Source organism: Falco naumanni, chromosome 7 (assembly GCF_017639655.2).
Source record: "Falco naumanni isolate bFalNau1 chromosome 7, bFalNau1.pat, whole genome shotgun sequence".
NCBI lineage: Eukaryota > Metazoa > Chordata > Aves > Falconiformes > Falconidae > Falco > Falco naumanni.
This window is the reverse complement of record NC_054060.1, coordinates 11,735,577-11,757,043: the sequence shown is the minus strand read 5'-3', so window position 1 is coordinate 11,757,043 and position 21,467 is coordinate 11,735,577. Positions and strand designations below refer to the sequence as shown.

Sequence of the window (21,467 nt, the reverse complement as noted above, 5' to 3'; positions counted from 1 at the left end):
CTTCGAAGGCCAGGTGCCCCAGCAGCTGCTGCGTGGGGCGGGATGGGGGAGGCTGCGGGGAGCTCTGCATGAGCAAAAAGCTTTCGAGCCCCTCGGAAAGGTCAAAGGGGTGCCCCCAGTCCCTGCTGCCAGTCCTGGGGTTGGGGTGTCGGGGTGCACGCCAACTGGCAGCAGGTGGGATGTCCCCTGGGAAGTCCCTGCGTGGGGACTGGGGGTGCAGGGCGTACCTGGGGGTGGAGGGCTCTGGGATGTCCAAGGCATGGGGGGCTCAGGAGGTGCTGGGGCGCAGGATGATGCAGGGGGCTTTGGGGTGGATGAGTGAGGGTGCAGGTGGGTGCTGGGATGGGGTGGCCGGGGTGCAGGGGGTGCTGGCACAGGGTGCCGGATGGGTGATGGGAATGTAAGAGTGCAGCGAGTGCCCAGGGCTGGGGCTGGAGGATGGGTGCAGGGGGTGCTGGGAGTGCACGGGGTGTAGGGCTGGGCCTGGAGGGTGGGTTCAGAGTGGGTACATGGTGCGCGCGGGGTGGGTGCGGGGTAGCGGGCGGTGCAGGGTGGGTCCAGGGGGTGCCGGGTGGGTGCGGTGTAGGTGCGGGGGTGCAGGGGGTGCCCGGGCGCGCCCCGCAGCGCTCCCTCCTGCCACCAGGGGGCGCGGGCGCTCCGAGCCTGCTGACAGTCTGGCCCGGCCCGGGCCGCCTCCCTGGCCCGGCGGCCGGAAGCGGAAGTGTGGCGGTAACGCCCTCTCGCCGCCGCCGTCGCGGTGCGTCGTCGTGTGGTGGCGGAAAGATGGCGGCGGCCATAGAGTGATCGGCGGCGGTGGGACCCAGCGGCGGGCCCGGGCGGTGAGCGAAGCTGTGGCCTCCTCCCGCCCCGCTCCCGGCCCCGCCGCGCGGCCTCCCCGAGTCCTTGCCCGGTCAGGGGGTCACCGCGATCCCTGGTTCCCCCGTGTCCCCTCACCCCCCAGACCAGCGGGAGAGCAGCTGGGAGCCCGTTCCCATCGGCAGGCGGGCCCACAGCTTCCCCATGGCTTCCCCTGGAGCTCCGAGCCCTTTCACAGCTCCCGGGGAACCGGGGCTCCCTGCGCCTCCCTCGGCAGGCAGGCCCGTACGCCTCCCGGTGACCCCTCCTGTGCCCCCCCGCCCCCAGCTCCCTCCGTTCTCTCCAGGCTGCCCCTTTGTACCTGTCAGCGAGCAGGTCTGCGGCTTATCCTCGGCTCCCTGGCCTCCCTCCACTCCCTTGGTGCCCACCTGTGTCTGCCCTCCTGGCTCCCTCCGTCCCCTCCCAGAACCTTCTGTGTCTCCCTGTTCATCAGACAGACCTGCAGATACTATAACCCCTCAGTGCACTGGGGTTATCTCTGGGCTCCCTCCATTTCCTCTGGTATCTCCCACTGAGGTCTCCTTCCTAGTTTCACCACCTTCTCCCAGTGTCCAGTGGCACCTTCCCCATTCCAAAAACAAGTCCGCACCTTTCAGCCACCCCCCACCCTGGGTGCTGTGGGGCTTTCTCTCACACCATCCATGCAAGCAGGTTCCCCAGTACTCTGAGTTCTACCCCCACCTTGGAGTAGTTCCAGGGCACATGTACGCTCTCTCCCTAGCAGGGTGAAGATGAAGTAGAGTTCTGACCATGGACCATGACGCCCCCACAATCAGGCCTCGCCGCATCCAGAACCAGAATGTCATCCACCGCCTGGAGCGCCGCCGGATCAGCTCAGGCAAAGCCGGCACCCACTGGCACCAAGTCCGCGTCTTCCACCAGAATGTCTTCCCCAACTTCACTGTGGTCAATGTGGAGAAGCCACCCTGCTTCTTGCGCAAGTTCTCCCCTGACGGTCGCTACTTCATTGCCTTCTCCTCTGACCAGACCTCTCTGGAGATCTACGAGTATCAAGGCTGCCAGGCGGCGGAAGACCTCCTGCAAGGCTATGAGGGAGAGATCCTGGCCAACGGCAATGACCAAAGATCTGTCAACATCCGGGGGCGGCTCTTTGAACGCTTCTTTGTCCTGCTCCATATCACCAATGTGGCCTCCAATGGGGAGCACTTGAACCGGGAGTGCAGCTTGTTCACTGATGACTGTCGATACGTGATTGTCGGCTCTGCCGCGTACCTGCCCGAGGAGCCTCATCCTCCCTTCTTCGAGGTTTACCGCAACAGTGAGTCGGTAACGCCTAATCCCCGGTCCCCCTTGGAGGATTATTCCTTGCATATCATAGACCTCCACACAGGTAGACTTTGTGACACACGGACTTTCAAATGTGACAAAGTCATTCTGTCTCACAACCAGGGGCTGTACCTCTATAAGAATATCTTGGCCATTCTCTCTGTGCAGCAGCAGACTATTCACGTCTTTCAGGTAACACCTGAGGGTACATTCATTGATGTACGGACTATCGGCCGCTTCTGCTATGAGGACGATCTCCTGACTCTGTCTGCGGTGTATCCTGAGGTGCAGCGGGATACTCAGACAGGGATGGCCAACCCCTACAAAGAGCCCTTCATAAACTCTTTGAAGCACAGGCTGCTGGTGTACCTGTGGAGAAGGGCCGAGCAGGATGGAAGCGCTATAGCAAAAAGAAGGTTCTTCCAGTACTTTGATCAGTTAAGGCAGCTCCGCATGTGGAAGATGCAGCTTCTGGATGAAAACCATCTGTTTATCAAATACACTAGCGAAGATGTGGTCACACTGCGGGTCACGGATCCTTCCCAGGTACTGCCTGCCTCCTCAGGCTGCTCATTGCTTTGGGGCAAGTGCTCAAGCAGGTGCAATGCTGTGAGCTGCGATTCTTAGCTGACCCTGTGAGTGATGTTTAGGAACCCTGGTACTTCATTCTTGTGTGAATATTTGATGCCTCTGATACTGAATAACTTTTGTGTCTTTTGCTCTCATAATTTCATCACTTCCATCTCAACTGAAAATAAGAGAGAAAAGATCTGACATGGTTACTGAGTCCCCTTTCTCCCAAGGTTGTTGCCCATGCTCATAGATGTTGTACAACCCTCTTCCCCACTCAAATTCCCAGCTGGTTTTTTTTTTTTTTTTTCTGGTATTTCATATAGTACACTTAGGTAGTCTCTCCCATTTCTCATGTATCATCAAGCATATTTTTCATATATAATAGCCTTCATTTGTCCCTGGTAGAATTACCTTTTCTGTTCTACCTACGTACTTACTCTTTCAAGGTGCAATGAGAGATACTATTTATGATCTCTCCAAATTAGAGTAGCAGCTCCTAGATCTAGCTAATGTGCCAATTGCTTCTACTTTCGTTATAGTACTAAAGAAGTTGAATTAGAGCAAATGTAGCCTAGTCAGTGCTGGGTTCCTCCAGACATTTCACCATTCTGCAGGTTGATCATATCTTTTCACTACTGTTAGGGTGGTGGTCAGGTTTTGAGCTCTGTGAAACTGAGAAGGATTTTTTTTTTAACCTGTTCTGTTCCTTTAACCCACTTGTGGTTTTTTTTCTGTTGAAAGTATTTAGCAAGAATTTGTAATAAATCTCCGGATCTGGTTATTCTCCAGATGTTTGCTTTTCTTTTTCTTCCTCCCTGTGTTTGCTAGATCCAGGACTTAGATCGTAGAAGAAATAGACAGTAGTTCTTTGCATGTTGCCTTAGTCTTAATTCTTTCTGGAAGATGACTTGTTGATTTTATCGTTCTCTTACGTTGTGGTTGTTTGGTGGAGTTGCTTTGGGAGGGAGTAGGTAAGGCTTAATCTAATGCATTTTATCTATTTGTGTAAAACTGAGTGGCTGTCTCAAAAATATTAAAGCTTTGTGGAAATGGCCTGCAGCATTTTGCTTGTTGGCTGGTATCTGGAATGGTGCTTCTGACCTCGATATAAGTGTTTGTGTTAGGCTCAGCTCCCTCTCTGCTGTGGTTACCAAGGCTTTTGTGCCTGCTTTGCTGCAGCGCGCTCTTGACTCTCTTCGCCCCAGGGTTACTGTAAGATGTAGGTTGTGGTTGTTTGCGGTGTTCCTCAGGCAGCGTGTTTTATGCTGGAGAAAAAGCATCTAATTTCCAGTTCTTTCAGGAGATAATTCCAGATGTAGAGCAGTCTCCACACACCTGCCTGAATGTAGGCTTTGTGTTAGGGCTTCCTGAAGAAACCTTGTTTCACAAAATACCTAAAGGTCCCATTTTTTTTCATCTATCAGAGAGAGATGTGAGATTTCATCCAATTTCAGGCTCCTCTCTTCTCTCTGGCTTCTCTGCCAAGAGAGTTGAGGATGTTCGTGCTTGTGGGTTGCTTGTGTATTGTCATGGTCTGCACTGAATCCTTCACAATTTTCTGTGGTGTGTATGTAGCTTGGGGTTTGTTCTTGTTCTAGGCTTGTGTTGATAGACTTGACAGCTTTGCTGCGTGATTTCTGTGACACTCGACTTCTGCCACCCATGCTGTGATGTTTTGCCTGTGTTGCAGGTGCTGCTAAAAAGCAGTGAGGGTAGTTTCTCTGGTCAGGGGCATCCTGTAGATGTGTCTGTGTGTTAAACTGGCAGTGGAACTTTTATATTTAAGGTTGGGAGGATACTCCCTACAATCTTCAGTGATGTAAATAGCTTTTCCTTCTGCTGTCTCTTCTTATTTTCTCTCTGCTCCCACCCTGTGTTTCAGAAGGGCTTCCCTTTCCTTAGGCGGTAGTCTAGTGAGTAACCTCATCTAGCGCGCTTCATTTTGACATGTGGGGGCTGGATCGTATTATCACATTTATTTTGGGGCTGTAAAACAAACAAGCCTTGTGATATTTGCAGGCGGGTGGGTTGGGCAGAGTGCCTGCTGTGATCCCTGAGCATCGTTTGGGAGCGGGAGGTGAAGCATTTAGAAATTATCTTTATGACAGAAGATTTAACCAGATATGTACATATATCATGGGAATTAGTTACCTTTGAAGTAAGGACGGGTTCTTACTTTGGGGTGCTGGGTTGTTAGCACTCCTGTCTAACAAAAGCTACCTTTGATGACCAAGGATTAAGCCTGTCCTTTCCCAATGGGATGGGAGCATCATCTCCCTTTGGTGTGGCTGCACTGACACAATGTCACCTTTTTCCTGATTTCTTGCTTGTTCATGCCATGAAACACTGCCATTGCCAATCCACAGCATGGTACCTGGGCCTTCGTGCACAAGAATGTTGGCATTAAAAAGAAATCATTAATGTCTTTCATATTTTCATTTCTGTGCTGGCAGGGTGCCTGGAGGGCACAACTTTTTGTGGGCAGTGGTATATGCACAGTACAGTAAAAAGACTCATCTCTGTGTGATGGAAATATTAAGAAGGGGGGAAAAAATATCTCTATGCAAAGGGAAAAATAATTTGTGGCCAGCTAGCACTGGATTTAAAATGATTTTGTCAGCAGGAATGGAAATTAAATTTGGCATTTTAGAAAGCGTTTTGGATTTGGTGGAGGGCAGAGAGGAAAACAGAAATACTGACATAGAGTTTGAGCTGAAAAATTGGAAGCCCGTTAAGTTATTTTTCATAAATAATAACATTATAGAGGTGGATAATTTGGTACCTGTTGAAGCATTTGAATAGCAGAATGGATTAGTGTGAGCATGTGCGATTCTCCTGCACTGCAGGGAAATTTGGATAGGGTCTGCAGTGTCATGTGAGGAGAAGGAAGGGACAGCTTCTCCACCTATACTCTCCTGGGTAACCGCTGCCTCTGTCTCTCTCCCCAGCCTTCATTTTTTGTTGTGTACAACATGGTGACCACAGAGGTTATTGCTGTATTCGAGAATACATCTGATGAGCTGCTGGAACTGTTTGAGAACTTCTGTGACCTCTTCAGGAATGCCACCCTGCACAGTGAGGCGGTCCAGTTCCCCTGCTCAGCTTCCAGCAACAACTTTGCCAGGCAGATCCAGCGCCGGTGAGCCATTCGGAGCATGCTTTATACCGTATAGACACACGCTCACCCCCATCAGCTGAAGGCTAGTATCAAATAACAATGGCAACCCTGAAAAAAACAGTTCCTTTAGTTGCTGGGTGATGCAAGGGTCTGGCTTGTACGTAGTTCATCTTGCAGCCCCGTGCATATGATTTTATATTCTGTGGCATCTGTCTTGTTACAGGAAGGAACAAAGCAGTGGCAATCCAGTGCTTAGAAGAAGGAAGAGAAATTTTGAGGGAAAGATGTTTCTGGCTGTCCTTGAGCAGTAACTCTTCTGGAGGTTATTGGAGTGTTACTGCCCAGTAGCTTAGGTCCCTGAAGATAAGATTGGTCATCTAATTGGACATATTTTGCCAAGTGGTGTTCTCTGAATTTAGCGTGTCTCAAGCTGTGTTCTGTAGCATTATCTCCAACACCAGTCGCAAGCTTGTGGTTCTCATCAAACTGCCTAGGAGAAAGGAAGCTCATCTGTAGACGTATTGTGAAATCTGGGCAAAATAGCAAAATAACCTGGGTTTCTAGAATGTGCTTTAACAGTAGAATGTGGTTTTAATGATGCAGAGTGCGTTATTTCTCTTGGAATATATTTTTATGTGACTCTGGGTGTTTTTATTCTTCCAGTGACTTGTTTCCCATCATCCAAAGTACTTGGCAATCACTTATGGGCATGAAGCGCTGTTGATTTTAGGTTGACATCCCATAAGTAAGAGGAAGCTTGACTGTAACTTTCTAGAACTGCCTGTCAGGAAATCCATAATGCTTAGTGTGTGAGAGAATGAGAGCTCACCATGGACACCTGAAGAACTCCTGCCTTGTCTTAGGGAAGAGAATCTTTTCATCCCCTTGGCTATAAGGGCCTGCAACAGGAGTGTTTAACTTCCGTAGCAAACTAACAAAGCATAATTCCAGTGAGCTGGCTGAGTGTTTCTGGCCAAGTGGAAATGTTTTACCCTCCGTGATGTATGATCCATGCAGCTGATCTGACTGTTCTTGTGCATGGAAAGCTCAAATTTTACTTGGAAAGGGAAATCTAGCCTGTGTTAATCTCTCCACCAGGAAAAACTTTCAGCTCACTATAGTTTCTGAAGAGCTTTAGGCTTCTCATCAAGGTTCTTCCTCATCTAAGGTTTCTCCCTGTATGCATTTAAAACATAGCAGCCAGAGAGCAGGGGATTCTCAAGTCAGCATTAAGGGCTCAGTTGTTAATTGTGAAACCCTCTGGCTTTTGCGTGTGTTGTTTCCAGGCTTCATGGTAAAACTTGGATTGATTGATAAACTGCTAATCCACCTCTCCCTGTTTCTGATCCTGTTCATTTCCTGTACTGCAGAGCAGCTGGGGCCAGACCTTGTGGGTAGGCACGGTCTTGTCCTTCTGTCAGTTTGGACTTTCAGAGCAGAAACTGTAATGACGAGGGAGGATAAAAAGGTCACCAGAACTGGCTGGTGCTTGAATCACTGTGATACACCTTTGGAAATGAGCTGGTTTAGTTCTTACACTGCTGCTGTTTTTCTTTCCCTATCTGTTTTACTCCTTACTTTATTCAAGCTGTGCTGTTCACCTGTGGCCTTTGTGAGTAAAACCTGTTTCTTGGCTTGCTGCAGGTTCAAAGACACTATTGTGAATGCCAAGTATGGAGGGCACACGGAGGCCGTGCGGAGGCTGCTGGGCCAGCTCCCGATCAGCGCCCAGTCGTACAGTGGCAGCCCGTACCTCGACCTCTCCCTTTTCAGCTATGATGACAAGTGGGTGTCAGTCATGGAGCGGCCCAAGACCTGCGGTGATCACCCTATAAGGTATGAAACAGGCCAAGGAGCTGTATGTGAGGAGAGCAGTGCGAGAGTAGCTCTAAATCCACTCTCCCATGTGGCATCAAATGTGCAGAAAAGGGAGTAGATTAAGGCCTTTCTTTTATAACATCCTTTCACCAGACAGTCTGTTTCAGCAGTCCCACAAAGCTTGGCCTCTCTTCTTGCGGTAACTGTTTTATCTTGTATGTGTGGGAGGGCTCTTCAGGTCTTCTCGCTGAGCTGCCCTGGGGAAGTGAAGCCTGAGTCTTTTCCACATGAATGCTGTTGTTCCTCTTCCTCTTCTTGCAGTCCTGTCGTCCTGTTTGGGCTGCAGAGTGATATGGTTCTGGATGCCTGTTTCCCTGTGCTGGGAGGATCCCTTTTGAGCACGTGGGTTTAGCTGGCGAGGATGATCTGGTTTGTCCTGTGAATAAAATAGCAGCTGGGTTGGGTGGTATTCAGAATGCTTGTGGTATCGATTTAGCTGTTTTCAGACTTTCATTGTTTACAGTTCTTACCCTGGGAGCTGTACTTCTCTTCATAGCCCCCTTCTTTCTGTGACCTGTAGGGAATTTGTTTCTGTAGTAGGAGTTTTAGTCATGCGTAAGGGCCATTCTGTGCCTCTTCTGAGACTCTGTCTGAGTCTTCAGTGTTGCCAGAAGGAGTAAGTCCAAGCTTGGGAATAAGGAGGTTTGCAATGCTTCTTGCGGAAACACCAGGACTATTTCTTTCTTTTTGTTAGCCGCAGCCATGGCTGCAAGTAGTAGCAGTTAAGAATCCAACATCTCCATCCTGAAAGACTCAGAGAGGCTGAGTTCTCCAGGCAGAATAGGCTTTCCACTTACAGTACTGCAAAAGCAAACCTATGCTCTGAAAACAAAGAGAGCCTTCAATGCCTAAGTGTTTTGTTTAGTGGCTCCACACATGTTGGGGGCTCAGGCAGCCTAGGGAGACCGTTCTGGCTGGTTTCCCAACTTTATTTTCATCAGTGCATTCTTGGAAAATGGTTTCATGCCTTTCCTGGCCCTGACTCAGGTGGTGGGGAACCTCTGATTATTCCTGCGCTCTCGGTTCCCAAATTATGTATATTTAATTGATTTTTCTGCCTGTATGATTTGGTTTGATCTCCAGCTCCCATGTTATCTGCAGAGAATAGCCTGCCCTTTCCCCCTTGTCATGCCTGACGTTGGGAAAGCTCGCAGGGCGGCAGTTGTTTGCCAGCGCCAACCTGCGTATGGATCCTGCAGACAAAAGGGAGCAAAACCGCAGTCATTTGCTGAGGTTAAGTCTTTGTAGTAAACAAAGCGAAGTGCCACCTTCCCTCCCTCCCCTGAGCAAACCGGCATTTCAGAGCCAGAGCTTTAAAAGCTCAAAGCTGTGCAGAGTCAATTAGGACTTGAATAGGGCCTCAGAGCAGTGGGGCTCCTGGATTTTGGAAAGTAAGCAGAAGGCAAGGCACTGACCTTAACCATTCAGTAGCTGAAATAGTACTGCTGTGTTTCTCATATGCAAAACAAAGGGATTAATAAAATAATGCCGCTGCCTGTTGTGGTTAGAGGGCTTGGAAATAAGGGGCCACAGGATTTGTAATGTAAGTCCTATAATTGTTTGGAGTGCAAAACCCTTCAGCAGCTAAGGGTGTTATAATCTGTGTGCAATTTCCTGGCATGACGTGGGAGATAGGAAGGCCTCCATACCTTTGACACATTGGTTTCAGTGCCTCTGTGCACTGTGTCCTTTTAACCCTTAGTGCCTTTCTGCATCCCAGAAGGTTCAACTTTCAACTCCACTTGAGAGACTAGAGGTTGGTTGCTCTCGGGCGGGAAGTATTTTAGTTTCCCTATCACTGCCGTCTTCCAGTATCTTTTGAGGAGGCTTGAAGAGGTATTTACTAGGTGAAATGATGGCACTTGTGAGGAAGAGGCTCTAACACAGCCTTCCCTATAGTGGGAGGTCTCTAAAATCCATCTAGATGGCTAATAAGGAGCCATTTAACCAAAAAATTGGTCTGCAGATAAATCTTCCATTTTTGTACGGTTTGAAAAGGCTGGTCTTGCTGTTTCTGTTGACATACAATTTTATATTGCAGCGCCTAATTTATCCCCAGAGTGAGAGCCCATGGAAATGGCTTCTGATTGCAGAGCACTTTTAAAAATACATTTTAAAATACCAAACTGAGCACATCTTTGAGATTACAGGGAGCTTCATCTTGAGTAGTAAATTATTGTGAATTGGGGAGAGAGAGGAGCAGACGGGGGACTGTGCTTTACTTAAAGAATGACCCTCTGCATACCCAGCCTTGTGTAGGAGGAAAAGGGCTTTTTGAAAAACCAAATACCAAGATTGTGATTCTCTTCCTGGGTTCTTGTGTGCAATTTTCAGGCAGGGCTGGCTAGCACTTTGATTCAGGGGAAGGGAGAGGAGAGTGGCCCTCCAGGAAGAACATGAGGTTCTCAATAGGCTGTGTTGTTAAAATGTGGAGTGTGTCTGCTCCTGAAACAGCATCGCCTGTGTCTGTCATCACCCGTTCTTCCAGGCTGAGAGCTGAGTGCATTGTATTGCTGGCGGGGGGAAATGTGCTTTGAGATTAAAAGCATTCTCCGAGTTAAAACCAGAGGAAAATGCAAAATACACATATGTACTAAGTAATGGTGGAAAAGGAAACAGCTGGGAGGCAAAATGGCAATTCTGTGCCCGAAACTGAAAGAGCAGAGAAAATGGTCTTCACGAACTGAGACAACCTGAGGATGAGGACTTGAGTTAGAGCCCAGCTGCTTTGTGAAGGTACCACATCCAGAAACCTCCACCATCGAAGTCTTGGGGAGGGTGGGGTCATCACAGGGTCCTCTGTTCCCACAGCAGCACAGGGCAGTGGCATTGCCTGGGCTTATGTCCTGGGTGGTGTTACCTGGGCTGTGGTACACAGGGTATGCAGAGAAGGTTCAGGAAGCAAAAGGCTTTCTAGACTTGCCTGTCTCTTCAGTGCTGTTGGCCTCATCCCCTTGGCAATGTTTGCTTTGTGCTGAAGCTGTGTTCCAGAGCTCACCTGTTTGGAGACACAAATGAGCTTGACCCACAGGCAGGTTTGTGGGTGACAGTAGAAAGACGCAAGGTTTCCCTTGAGCTCTGACCTTGCTGTAATTGTTGAACGCAATCCACCAGGTACTTCCAGCCCAGCCTGTCTTGTTAACGCTTTTTTGATGCAAATCTAAAAGGAACTGCAAAGCCTTGCTTGAGCTTTAAAGCACAACTTGGCACCCTTGAGCAGAACTGGGTTGAACTGTTCACCTTCCTTGACTGAATGGGGCTGTAGTGAGGCACAACAGCAGCAGTGTGAAGCCTACCTGGCAGCACCAGGAGTGGGAAGGAGTGGCCTTATGCTTGGAGTGACGGCCGTTGCCGAGGGAAGTGAGCTCAGTTCTGTACAGTATATCAGCCTTAGGGATCAAGGGGAGCAGCTTGCATTAAGAGAGGATGGAGAGCCAGCACAGGTGGAGTCTGGATGAAACTTATTCCCTCTTGCAAAGTCAGCTACATCCACCAAATGACAGGCAGAGTTCTCTCGTTGATGATACTAAAATGAAGTCAAGCTTTTCTAGACAGTGGAAAACTAGCTGCCCCAGGAGGGACTTTCCTGTATGACGAAGAGCCAGACAGCCAGCTGAGGACCTCATGCCCCTGAGGGAGTACCAGGGATTGAGAAGGGCACTTGTCTCTGTGTGTGAAGAGCCCAGACGGCAAAGTCATAGTTGGGAACAGCCATAATTGACTTTCTCTTCCTTTCAGATTTTACGCTCGTGATTCTGGCCTCCTGAAGTTTGAGATCCAGGCGGGACTCCTGGGGCGACCCATCAACCACACAGTGCGACGCCTGGTTGCGTTCACCTTCCACCCCTTTGAGCCCTTTGCCATCTCGGTGCAGCGCACTAACGCAGAGTACGTGGTTAACTTCCACATGAGGCACAGCTGCACGTAGTACGACGCATAGCTGGAGCGGCTGCTCTCCTTGGGTCTGGGCCTCTGCCACAGACACACCAAAGCCAAACACTCACGCCTTCTAGGAAACCAAACCGTCAGTCATGTCAAGAAACCTGACCTGGGAGCTCCTACCAGTTGGCATCTCACACGGCCCCCAGCTGTGGAAAGCCGAACCGCTCAAGTTAGGCATGTGAATATTTCTTCTGACCCTGTGTCTACTGCAGAGGTCCTGCTGCATTAAGCGCTGCTGCTGTTCCCTGTTCCAGTTGATGAACAAAGTGTAGCTGAGGTTCCTTTCCTGGTTTCCCAGAGACATGTCTGTTTTCTCTCCTGTTGTAGGTCTTAGGATGGCAAAGATGGAGCATTGCAACACATTGTGGAGTGTTCCCTTCTGCGCTGGTGCTCTCCTACCTTGTTGAGACAAACAGCCTGTCATAGAGGGAATGTATAGTAGCCAAGGGGAGGGCTTAGAAATACAGCTACCTGTGTTTGTATCTTCGGTATTACTAGGGAAATGAAATCCCGTTCTCATCCATGCAATCTACTCATGTGATTTTAATATGCAAGAGGTCAGGGAAAAAAGGTGTGAGAAATCACTGCAATTGGGAGACGTGAGGTGTGTTCCTGACTCTTATGCAAGTCACTTAATCTTTGTGCCTTAATATCTGTAAAAGCTCCTAAGTGAAAAGTGCCCCAGAGAGGTGGGGCAGCTGGTTGTGTCTTTAATGCACGAGGAGGTGGGCACAGAAGGAAGACGGATGGCTGGGAGGGGAGTGGGGAGCACACACTGGCTCCTTGCTCACATTGGAAGGACTTTTCTGCAGCATGGGGGTGAACCCTCACGGCCTTCTGTAGGTTCTGCTGCTGAGGGGAAGGGAGACCCAGCTGCTGGCACCTTCCTGTGGGTTGGAGTACAAGCACGGAGAATTAGTAGCATTTGGGTTTGCCCAGAAAGGGGGGAGGAGGCCTGAATTTGTGTGCGTTGCTGCAGATTTGCAGTTGGGAGATGAGCTGGTTGACTTAGGTTGCTTACCTATCCCTGTTTGATGTGCTGTTCTCTGTGAGAACCCGATTCGATATTCCCGGGCTTCAAAGCCCGGCTGGCTGGTGTGTCGATGCTGACTGGACCACTGCGGTGTTTATGCTGCTGACAAAATAAGCTCCTGGGTGTAATATTACCTGCCAGTGTGGGCTAGTGAGGATGCCGGCCTGCTCTTTTCTCTTGAAGATGGAGGTTTTGGTTGTAGGCCAATATTTGGGTTTTTCTGCACACAGGCTGGTTTATGACTGTGTGCTGCCGGGCAGCGCAACCATCCCAGCACTGCGAGGTGATCTGTCAGAAGCTGGAGCTTGCTGTTGTCCCATTCCTGTAGAAGACACGGAGGGGGGCATTAGAAAATTGGTGCTTATACATGGGAGACCCTCTACTTTAAAGGACCCTGTGGGTGTCTTGTTTGGACCAAAATGAGCTGTGGCTGATGTGTTGTGGCCTCATGCCTGTGAAGAAGAGTGTTGAAGTCGTGCATTCATTTTGCATGGTAATGCATAGGAAAATAACTGTGTGAGGTGTTGGTGCCTGCTTACAGCATGAATGGTGCACCTCGTAGTGGAGGGTGCTCTGAGGTCCTTGAATCAGCCTTTACTCTCTGTCTCGTGGTACTTCTCTCCTGGCCTTGCTAAGCATATTTCTAGGGTAAGACGTTGTATTTCCCCACCCTTTTTTTCCTGGTGACTGCACTGTTGGTTTCTCAGGTCTGTCAGGAGCAGTGTCAGGTCAGAAGACTGCTAATAAAGGAGATGTCAGGCTGTGTGTGCTTTAGCTCCAGGTTCCTCTCCAACTAATAACACTATTTGTCAAGGGTTTAGGTTTTTATCCTGCGATCTGTTCCTCAAACATTCAACTAGAGCTCCGAGTGGAGAATCATTTGCACATTGTAGATCACGGATTTACCTCCTTCTGCACCACTCACATTTGTTCACACTTCCAGTATGAGACTTTTTTTTTTCTTTTTTTTTCTTTTTTTTCTCATTCTTTTCCAAAGCTCTCAGCAGCTCCATTCAAGGCTGGGTTTACTCCTTGGCATCACAGCTTTGGGAGGTCAGTGCTTACTAAAATAGCTGTCAGATCTCCATTTAGGCTTTTTTTCATTGGCAAAAATATCAACTACTTCAGCATTTCTGCAGTTGGGGGCTTTTGCCAGATTCAGGCTGTCCTGTGTGAAGCAGAGAGCATAGCACGGATTGTTGGACTTGGGGCTGAGAGACCAGAGATCTGTTCTTCGCTCTGCTGTTGAATTGTTCTGTGACTGGGGGCAAATCTCTTCCTGTTCCAGCTGGTGTTTTCTTCTCTGTAAATGAGGCCAAAAACATATTTTCAGCTTTTGTAAAACAATTTGAGATTCATGGATAAAAAGTGCTGGATAAGTGCTAAGTATTTTCTTATTCTGTTTGCAGACAAACTGATCATTCTGGGTACTAATTGCCTTGGAGTAGCATAGCAGATCCTCTGGTCTTGGCTGCTGCATTTTGTATCTACGACAGAGTTAATTTTATTACAGAAATATATTGAAAGAAAAATCTCTCATGCTTGAAATTTTGATTCTTTTATTTAAGAAACAAAAAGTGTGTGTGTGGTGGGGAGGGTGGGAGGAAAGGGGAGATATTTTCTACCTGATATTTTTCCTAGGTTAGGATGAAGATTTGTTAGCAACACAAGATGAAAATGAATAAACAGAATTTGCTTTTAAGAGCCTGATTTATTTTCTTTGTCTTCCAAAATTCTTAGTGGTGCAGATGAGAATCCCTTTGCTAAGAGTCGGCAGCGGTGTGCCTTGGACTATGTAGGCATATTGTGTGTGGGTTTACTGCCTCTTCCTGACACTTGGGAGGACAAGGATGTTCCTACCTGAGACATTTCTGTAGTTACTGCAGATTTCTCAAATTCTTGTCTACATGAGCTAATGCTGGGGGAGGAATTCTTGGCCTTCAGTTACATTTTCCCCTTTGTACATTATTACTAGCCTAACTTGTATTCAGAGGCTCTTCTTTTATTCTATTTATAATATTTGTATAAACTTGTGGCCATTTTCTGCTGGTGGCCCATGATCAAGAGGCAAAAACTGAACACACCTTGCTTGGCAGAAGAGCCATTGCCTGTACACTGCTTTTAGGTTGGGCTGAGGCACTCGGGTTTTTACAGTGCATGCCGCTCCCAACCATAACGCAGCTTTGCAAAACATTGTGGCTAAGAACATGTGGACGGGACCTTCCCAAAGTCTGGGGTCCACTTGCAATCCACTGCTGCTCTGTCAACCTAGCAGCATCCCTGTTTGTGTTAGTTCCTCTAAGTGTCCGCATCTTGGGTGTGAAAACCACTTTCCTTTGAACACTTCCTCCGTTTTCGTGTGTGCAGTTCTCTGGTACTTTCCTTTGGAGACCTTGAGTGTATGGGAGAGCTCTTGAGCCCGTGGCTTTTCAGATAGGCACTAAGCGATGAGATGCTTGACTCGAAAACTATGTTTGGCTGGCAGCAGAATCCCATCTTTTGTTACTTCTTGTGCTGCCTTTCCTTTTTTTTTTTTTATTTTTTTTTAAAAAAGTACTAAAAGCAGGACACTTGTGGTATTTCTTATCTAAACCACATTAGACAGCGAGCCACAGAAATCCCATTAGATTCAAACCTGTGTATCCATTAATGGCGTATCTACTAAAGACTCCTTTCAATTATCCTTCCAGCCCTGAGTGGCTCGCCCTGATTTAGCTCCCTGATGTTCTCTGTGTACTTATAGGACCTTTCTTTTGCTCAGGTGCTTGTGTCTGTTGTGCTTCTCTTGGTCCTTTTGATCCAGCCAGAAGAATCAGATTTTTGATGCTTTAAGAAATCGCTTGCCTTGTTTATGTCCTATGTCTTGCTGCTTTCCTGCAGCATCTCTCAGGGCTGTGGTGAAGCTGGAGATGTTAAAGGCTGGATGGCGATGGGATGTGTGGCCCTCCATCAGCTTTCATCCTTGTGGGAACCTGTTATCAGATAGGTGCATGCTGCAGAGCAAATAGATGGTCCTGTGTGCAAGCAACGGGACAAGATTTTGTGGTTTTGCTTTTGCCTCGCGTTCTGAGTTTCAGGTCATTGATGTGTCTGAGTCCTTGTGCTTCCCTGTCTTGTCATGTGGTTGTAAAAGCTTTTCTGGCCAAATACTCCTCAGGAGGAGGGAATGGTGAAAGGGCTTTTATTTTATTTTTATTTTTTCCTTGCTGCAGGGGACGTGGGCTGAGCTGTGCAAAGTCAGTCACTGTAGCAGTAACAGCCTGGCACTACCTGCCCACCAGGCTGACTGCTCATCAGGCAGCAGTATCCCCTGCTAGAGCCGTTTGCTGGCTAAGGTCTGATTTGCCTTTGTTTCTCTCAGGGAAGAGCTGTACTTACTGTGTAAGAAAATGAATTCTCAGAAAAATACTGATGTGGGAAAAACCCTGAATTGCACATTCTTTTCCTGATGTTTTGACATAAAAATACCATACTGGTTTTAGACTAGCAGCCTGGAAACCGGTAACTCACGAGTGACTACCGTGGTCCTACATGTGAGGAGAACCGAAAAGGGGCACAGTGCCCCTAGTCCCAACTGCTTAGGGCTGTGCTGCAGCACCTGGGTAACATGTTGTCCCTTGCTTGGTTAACGAGGAGTGGAGGACACTGTAAGAGCCTACAGGCTTTGCTGCGTTTCTACAGAGGTAATTTTTTATAGTGTCTCTTGTTTCTTTCCTCCTGGAAGTCAAATCCTTTTCCTAGGGTACCTTCTGGCTGGTGCAGTTTCAGTTTGCTAGTGGGGTGATTGCTGTCAGTTCTTGGTTGTGTGAGGGTGCCAAGTGCACCTGAAAATTTGAAGAAATTTTTAGAGTGTGGCAGGGAGAAGCTTGGTGGGTGCCCAGGGCCCTTGGCAGGCCAAAGGGGGGAGGACCACAGGGAGAGGTGCCCCCCAGGGGAGCTTTGCTAGAGGAGGAGCAACACATTTGGCCACTGTGAAAGAAAATCCTATAGAAACTGCAACAAGGCAGTAGAAAGTTGTGGGTAACACTACAAACCCCTCAACATTTTCTGCATTCTGCTTTGTCCAGGAATGAACTGGAGCCTTTGGAGGAGTTTATTTTCTGTGGGTGACAGAACTAGTTTGAATTCAGCCCTTTTATAGTCAGGAGCACATTACTTTCACTCTCCATGGCTGTCCTCCTATCTCTTTCTCCCCAATAGCTTTACAACATGCCAAGCATGGGCTGAAGCAGCCCTGGCTTTGCCTGGAGGACTCACTGAGCCCCTGCTCCTGGCAGTGCACCGTGACCCCTGAAAGCTGCTCTTGCACAGGTTCGTCCTCTCATCTACCAGTGTCCTTCCTCCATTCAGGTATGTTGTGACAGGCTCAGGTAAGGAGTCAGAGTGGTACAAGAGAAACTTGTGTGGCCCAGCACACTGTCTCCATCCCAGTGCCTGATGAACTGGGCAGCAGCTGCCTTGGATGGGGCTGGTGAGGCTGTGCTGGCAGCGCTGACATCCACATCCGACCCTGAGCCCTGCTGGAGGACAGCCCAGCCCTGGGGCTGCTGGAGCCAGGGGATGCCTGAGACTGGCTGCGCGAGGGGGCTCGGAGGGCTGAGAGCCAGGCAGGTGGCAGAGGAGCCCTGCCAGAGCCAGCTGGACGCTGTTTGACATGATTTTTAGGGCGTTAATAAGAGCAGCGGGCAGTGTTACATCCCTCCGAGTGCCTGCTCGCTGCCGCTGAGCTGGTCATTCGATAGCTGCTTGGTGCTCCTCAAAGGCATAAAATGGAGCAACGTCGGATTAGATGTACCCACTGTCCTTGGTGAGCACCAGGGAGATATGGCCCTAGCCCTGCCGCCTCCGGCCTGCTGGCACCCAGCACTGTCACCACGGCAATGGGGAGAAACAGCCACCTGCATGGAAACGGCCTTGCTGCAGCCAGCGACCGGTTCTGGGGAGAAAACGGTTCAAATGGTGAGTTTAGAGAGGTGAGGGGTGCTGGCATTCCTGCAGCAAGCAGCAGGGAGCCCAGACCAATGCTTCTGGGCTGAACCTGCATCCTGTGGGATACTGCAGCAACGGCAGAGTCCCCGCGGGTGGGACATCCCTCCTGAAACACTGGCATCGCCCCCGTCACCAAGCCAGCGTGTGCTCTTGCGTCTTCGGCCGTGAAGGATGGTTTTCATTGCTGCTGCCCTGGTTTTTAGGGGCTGATCCTGAGGTTGGGGTAAGGTCCAGATTAGCTGTGCTGATACCTGCAGCAGTGTAGGTAGGTCACTGGCTCAGCTCTGACAGGTGAGTCCTTAATGCTGGTAAAACCCTTCTTTGTAAGGGAGAAAGGGCAGCTGGCAGCCAAACCAGGTCCCCTGTAGCAGGGTAGACGAATGTTATGTTGGCAGCGCGATTGTGCAGTGCAGCCCATCTGGCTTCAGGCAGCAAAGTCCAAGTTCGTTTCTCCTTGTCCTGCCTCTTGCCCCTTAAACACCGAGAGTGGCTCTGCCCATGCCAGCTTCTTGCCCAGAGAGGGCTCAGATTTGAAGATGCCGACCTGCTGGCTCTGATAAGGGTTGGGGAAAGCAGCTCTGCCCTGTGGTTTCTTGAGACCCAGCAGAGTTTGTCCCAGTTTTACACTGGCACCTTGGTGACAGCACTCTTGGCTGCAGGATCACTAGGAAGGGGATCTCCCCAGATGGCTGTACTGCTTCTTTTGCAGGGATTTCTATAAACAGGGCTGATTTTACGATCAGGACCGAGATGTGATCCGTTCAGAGCTTCTCCCAGCACTGGAGCAGGCTGCTTCCTGGCTGTCGGCATTACAGAGAAGCCCAGAGGGCTGGCCTGTCTACAGTCATTTGCATTCCTTGGTCAGTGTGATTACTTGGTCAGTAAATTGATAAATTACTTCTGTGGATTTGGCAGGAGCAAAATGAAAGGCAGCATCCAGCTCTTGGCAAGGGGCTGTGTGAGAGCCGTGGCTGGCAATTAGGAGAGCAGAGATGTTTGCCTGCAGGCTGGTGCATGAAGAGATAAGAGTCCTATTTCACCACCTTATCTAGGGACCTGCCAAGGGGCTGGGGGTTGAAATATGTGTCTTTCTCCTGGCTGTGGCCCCAGGTTTTGCTTGCTACCTGGAGTCCTGTGTGCGCTGGGAAGCCTGACCTGCTCCTGCACAGAGGAGCAAGCAGAGGGAGAAAGGGCCCAAAGTTGGAGTCTTAGTGATGTGGCCAGGAGGTACGGTGGACATCAATCCCAGCCACGCCCGCTTAGTTTGGCTTTGCAAAATGAATTATTAAGTGGCAAGGCACAGAGGAGGGATTTTGGAGCCAGCTGTGAAAGGGAAGAAAGGTTTATGAGCACTGTCATTGCTGCTTGGAGAGGCTTTGGAACAGTTTCTAAATACAGCTTTGGGATGGTCTTCATGCCTTCTTTACAATGGTGAAGGGAAAGCCCCAAAGAGCTGTTCACGCTGGTGGGGAGGGCTCCCAAGCAAGGCCACTCCGTGCTTCTGATGTGGTCCGGCTGGGAGAACAACAAAGGAGACTACCTCTAGCCTGATTCTGGAGAGCCCTTCCCTACATCCTTTCCTAATCTGTGCTGACTCTGGACCACCAGCTGCGCAGTTTTAGCCTTAGGAAAGTTTTATGGGTTTTTTGATGTTGTATTTTCTCTTCCTGCTTTTTCTCCCCCATGTTCTCTCTTTCCTGACCCACCTTTTTGTTGCCTGCATCCTTACTTGGCATTCAGCCCCTAGCACCCAGTGCTTTCTCCCTTCTGCCTACTTTCTTTGGAAAACACTCTGTGAAGCTGCTGCCGGGAGCAGCTGTCCCAAGGATGGCTGTTGGGGCTCTGTAGCTGCCGAGAGGTTTGGGTCCAGGGGCGCAGCCTCCGACTCTCAGTAGATGCGGTCGTAGGAAGAGAGTTATGAACTGCAGGGGAATGAGAGGACCCTGCCCTTCGGAGTGGCACTGGTGCAGGGGGAGCTTGGAGGGTGCAGCAGAGGAGGTGCAAGTCGTGTCAAGAAAAGGGAGTAGCATTGAGGCCTGGCTCTCCTCTGCACCTCCCCAAGGGGGCCCCACAGCCCAGCTTCACCATCAGCACAGGAACTTGGAATGCTATTAGGCAGTTCATTAGTAAAATTTCTGAGCAGTTCCCGCTGCTGTTGAGTACCTATTAGAGAGAGGAGAGCATTGGAAAAGCACAAAAACGATCTGAGGGTCCTTGATCTCTTTTTGGTTTGAGAGTTCATGGGCTGAGGTTGGAGGGGCAGCTGGGAGAAGAGGGGCCAGGCAGGGACGCCAAGGCATGAAAGCAAAACTGTGATTATCTGCCAAAGTCTGAGTGCAAAAACATAACCTGACTTGAACCATTACTTCTCAAAGGCTCCCGAGGGGTGCTTTAGGGTTATAAACACCTACTCACTGACCCACTTTGAGCGCATCTTGAGCCAGGTATTCCCGCACCAGAGCAAAAGCCAGCAAAACCTGGGCAGATGTTTCCAACAGCTGCAGCTGGGCTGCGGTAAACCACCCCTGCTGCTACAGTTTATTAGCACTGCAGGGTCTGTCCCCTTCTTGCTTGCTTGTGCATGCAGTCAGCTGTTAAAGGACACTGACATCACTTAATTAACGGTTTAATTGAATCTCACAAAGGGATCAAAATTGGCTGCCTGACTCGTCACTGAGATGCTCACAGAAGAAATAGTAAATCACCAATTCAGCAGATAAAGCTGCAGCTCTAGGTAGAAAGTCCTTGTTGCTGGGGATAGGGAAATAATTCCTCTTTGCAGAATAATGTACTATTAGGGAGAAGCCTGGGGCTATTTTTCTAAGTCACCAGGTGTCATCCCTGTCCAAGGGAAGGGTAACTGAGTTAGACTGACTCCCCAAGGTGGTGTGGCACTCGTTATGGGGTAAACAGACCTGAGGCAGCATCTTATCTCTAAGTCAGAAGACTGTGTTTCACCCCTTGTGTGATGGAGAAAGGTCCAGGTGGTGTTTTAAAATGGAGGGCAAAACCCCGGAAAGGCCAGGGTTGAACCAGGATGAGGCTTTGCTCTCTCTGAGCTTGGTTCATGGAAGGTGGCTTCTTTGAAAGCAGGGAATCAAAAGTTAGGAGGAAGTGGACAGGAAAATGTTCCAAAGCAATGGGAAACCCAAAGGGAGAGGATATGTACCTAAAGAGGGACTTTGTACAAGGGCATGTAGCGATAGGACAAGGAGTAATGGTTTTAAGCTGAAAGAGGGAAGATTTAGATTAGATATTGGGAAGAAATTCTTCACTGTGAGGGTGGTGAGGCGCTGGCACAGGTTGCCTACAGCAGCTGTGGATGCCCCATCCCTGGCAGTGCCCAAGGCCAGGCTGGACGGGGCTGGGAGCAACCTGGGCTGGTGGGAGGGGTCCCTGCCCGTGGCAGGGGGTTGGAACTACATGGTCTTTAAGGTTCCTTCCAACCCAAACCATTCTGTGATTCTAGTGAGGGCACTAATGCTGTGGCCATGCTACTGACAAATAAACGAATTGCTGCTCAGGAGTAATGTGAGCCAGTAGAAAACAGCATTCCACCCAGGTGCCAAGAAAAGCAATTAGAACTGGTAAACACCAGTGACTGACTAAAACCAGGCTCTTAATTAATAGTTTCATCTGAAGGGTGAGGAAATCATTAAGTGCTATTGGTGTCTGTTAATTCCCTGCAAGATGAACAACAATAGAGAGTTTTTAGACTTCTTTCACTGTACAGTGTGTGCAGGAAGGAGCAACTGAGCCCTTGCACAAGGT

General features: G+C 49.3%; 1 protein-coding gene across 3 annotated transcripts; it reads left to right on the top strand.

Moving 5' to 3' along the window:
- Nucleotides 1-721: 721 nt before the first annotated feature.
- DET1 (DET1 partner of COP1 E3 ubiquitin ligase) lies at nucleotides 722-20,951 on the top strand. Of its 3 annotated transcripts, none has more exons than XM_040601680.1 (5): nucleotides 722-839; nucleotides 1,601-2,709; nucleotides 5,685-5,875; nucleotides 7,499-7,690; nucleotides 11,471-14,409. In XM_040601680.1, the coding sequence occupies exons 2-5, from the start codon at nucleotides 1,627-1,629 to the stop codon at nucleotides 11,658-11,660; spliced, it is 1,656 nt and encodes a 551-aa protein (XP_040457614.1). In that variant the 5' UTR covers nucleotides 722-839; nucleotides 1,601-1,626; the 3' UTR covers nucleotides 11,661-14,409. The 3 variants fall into 3 exon arrangements, with proteins under 3 accessions (XP_040457614.1, XP_040457615.1, XP_040457613.1); XM_040601681.1 differs by lacking the exon at nucleotides 11,471-14,409 and adding an exon at nucleotides 16,908-20,951 and having other exon boundaries at nucleotides 725-839; nucleotides 1,598-2,709; XM_040601679.1 differs by having other exon boundaries at nucleotides 726-839; nucleotides 1,598-2,709.
- The last annotated feature ends 516 nt before the right edge of the window (nucleotides 20,952-21,467 follow it).

Coding starts and splice junctions, on each gene's coding strand:
- DET1 (XM_040601680.1), top strand. CDS start 1,627: ATGGACCATGACGCCCCCACAATCAGGCCTCGCCGCATCCAGAACCAG. Junction 5,876..7,498: donor GCCAGGCAGATCCAGCGCCG/GTGAGCCATTCG, acceptor GGCTTGCTGCAG/GTTCAAAGACACTATTGTGA. Junction 7,691..11,470: donor TGCGGTGATCACCCTATAAG/GTATGAAACAGG, acceptor TCTTCCTTTCAG/ATTTTACGCTCGTGATTCTG.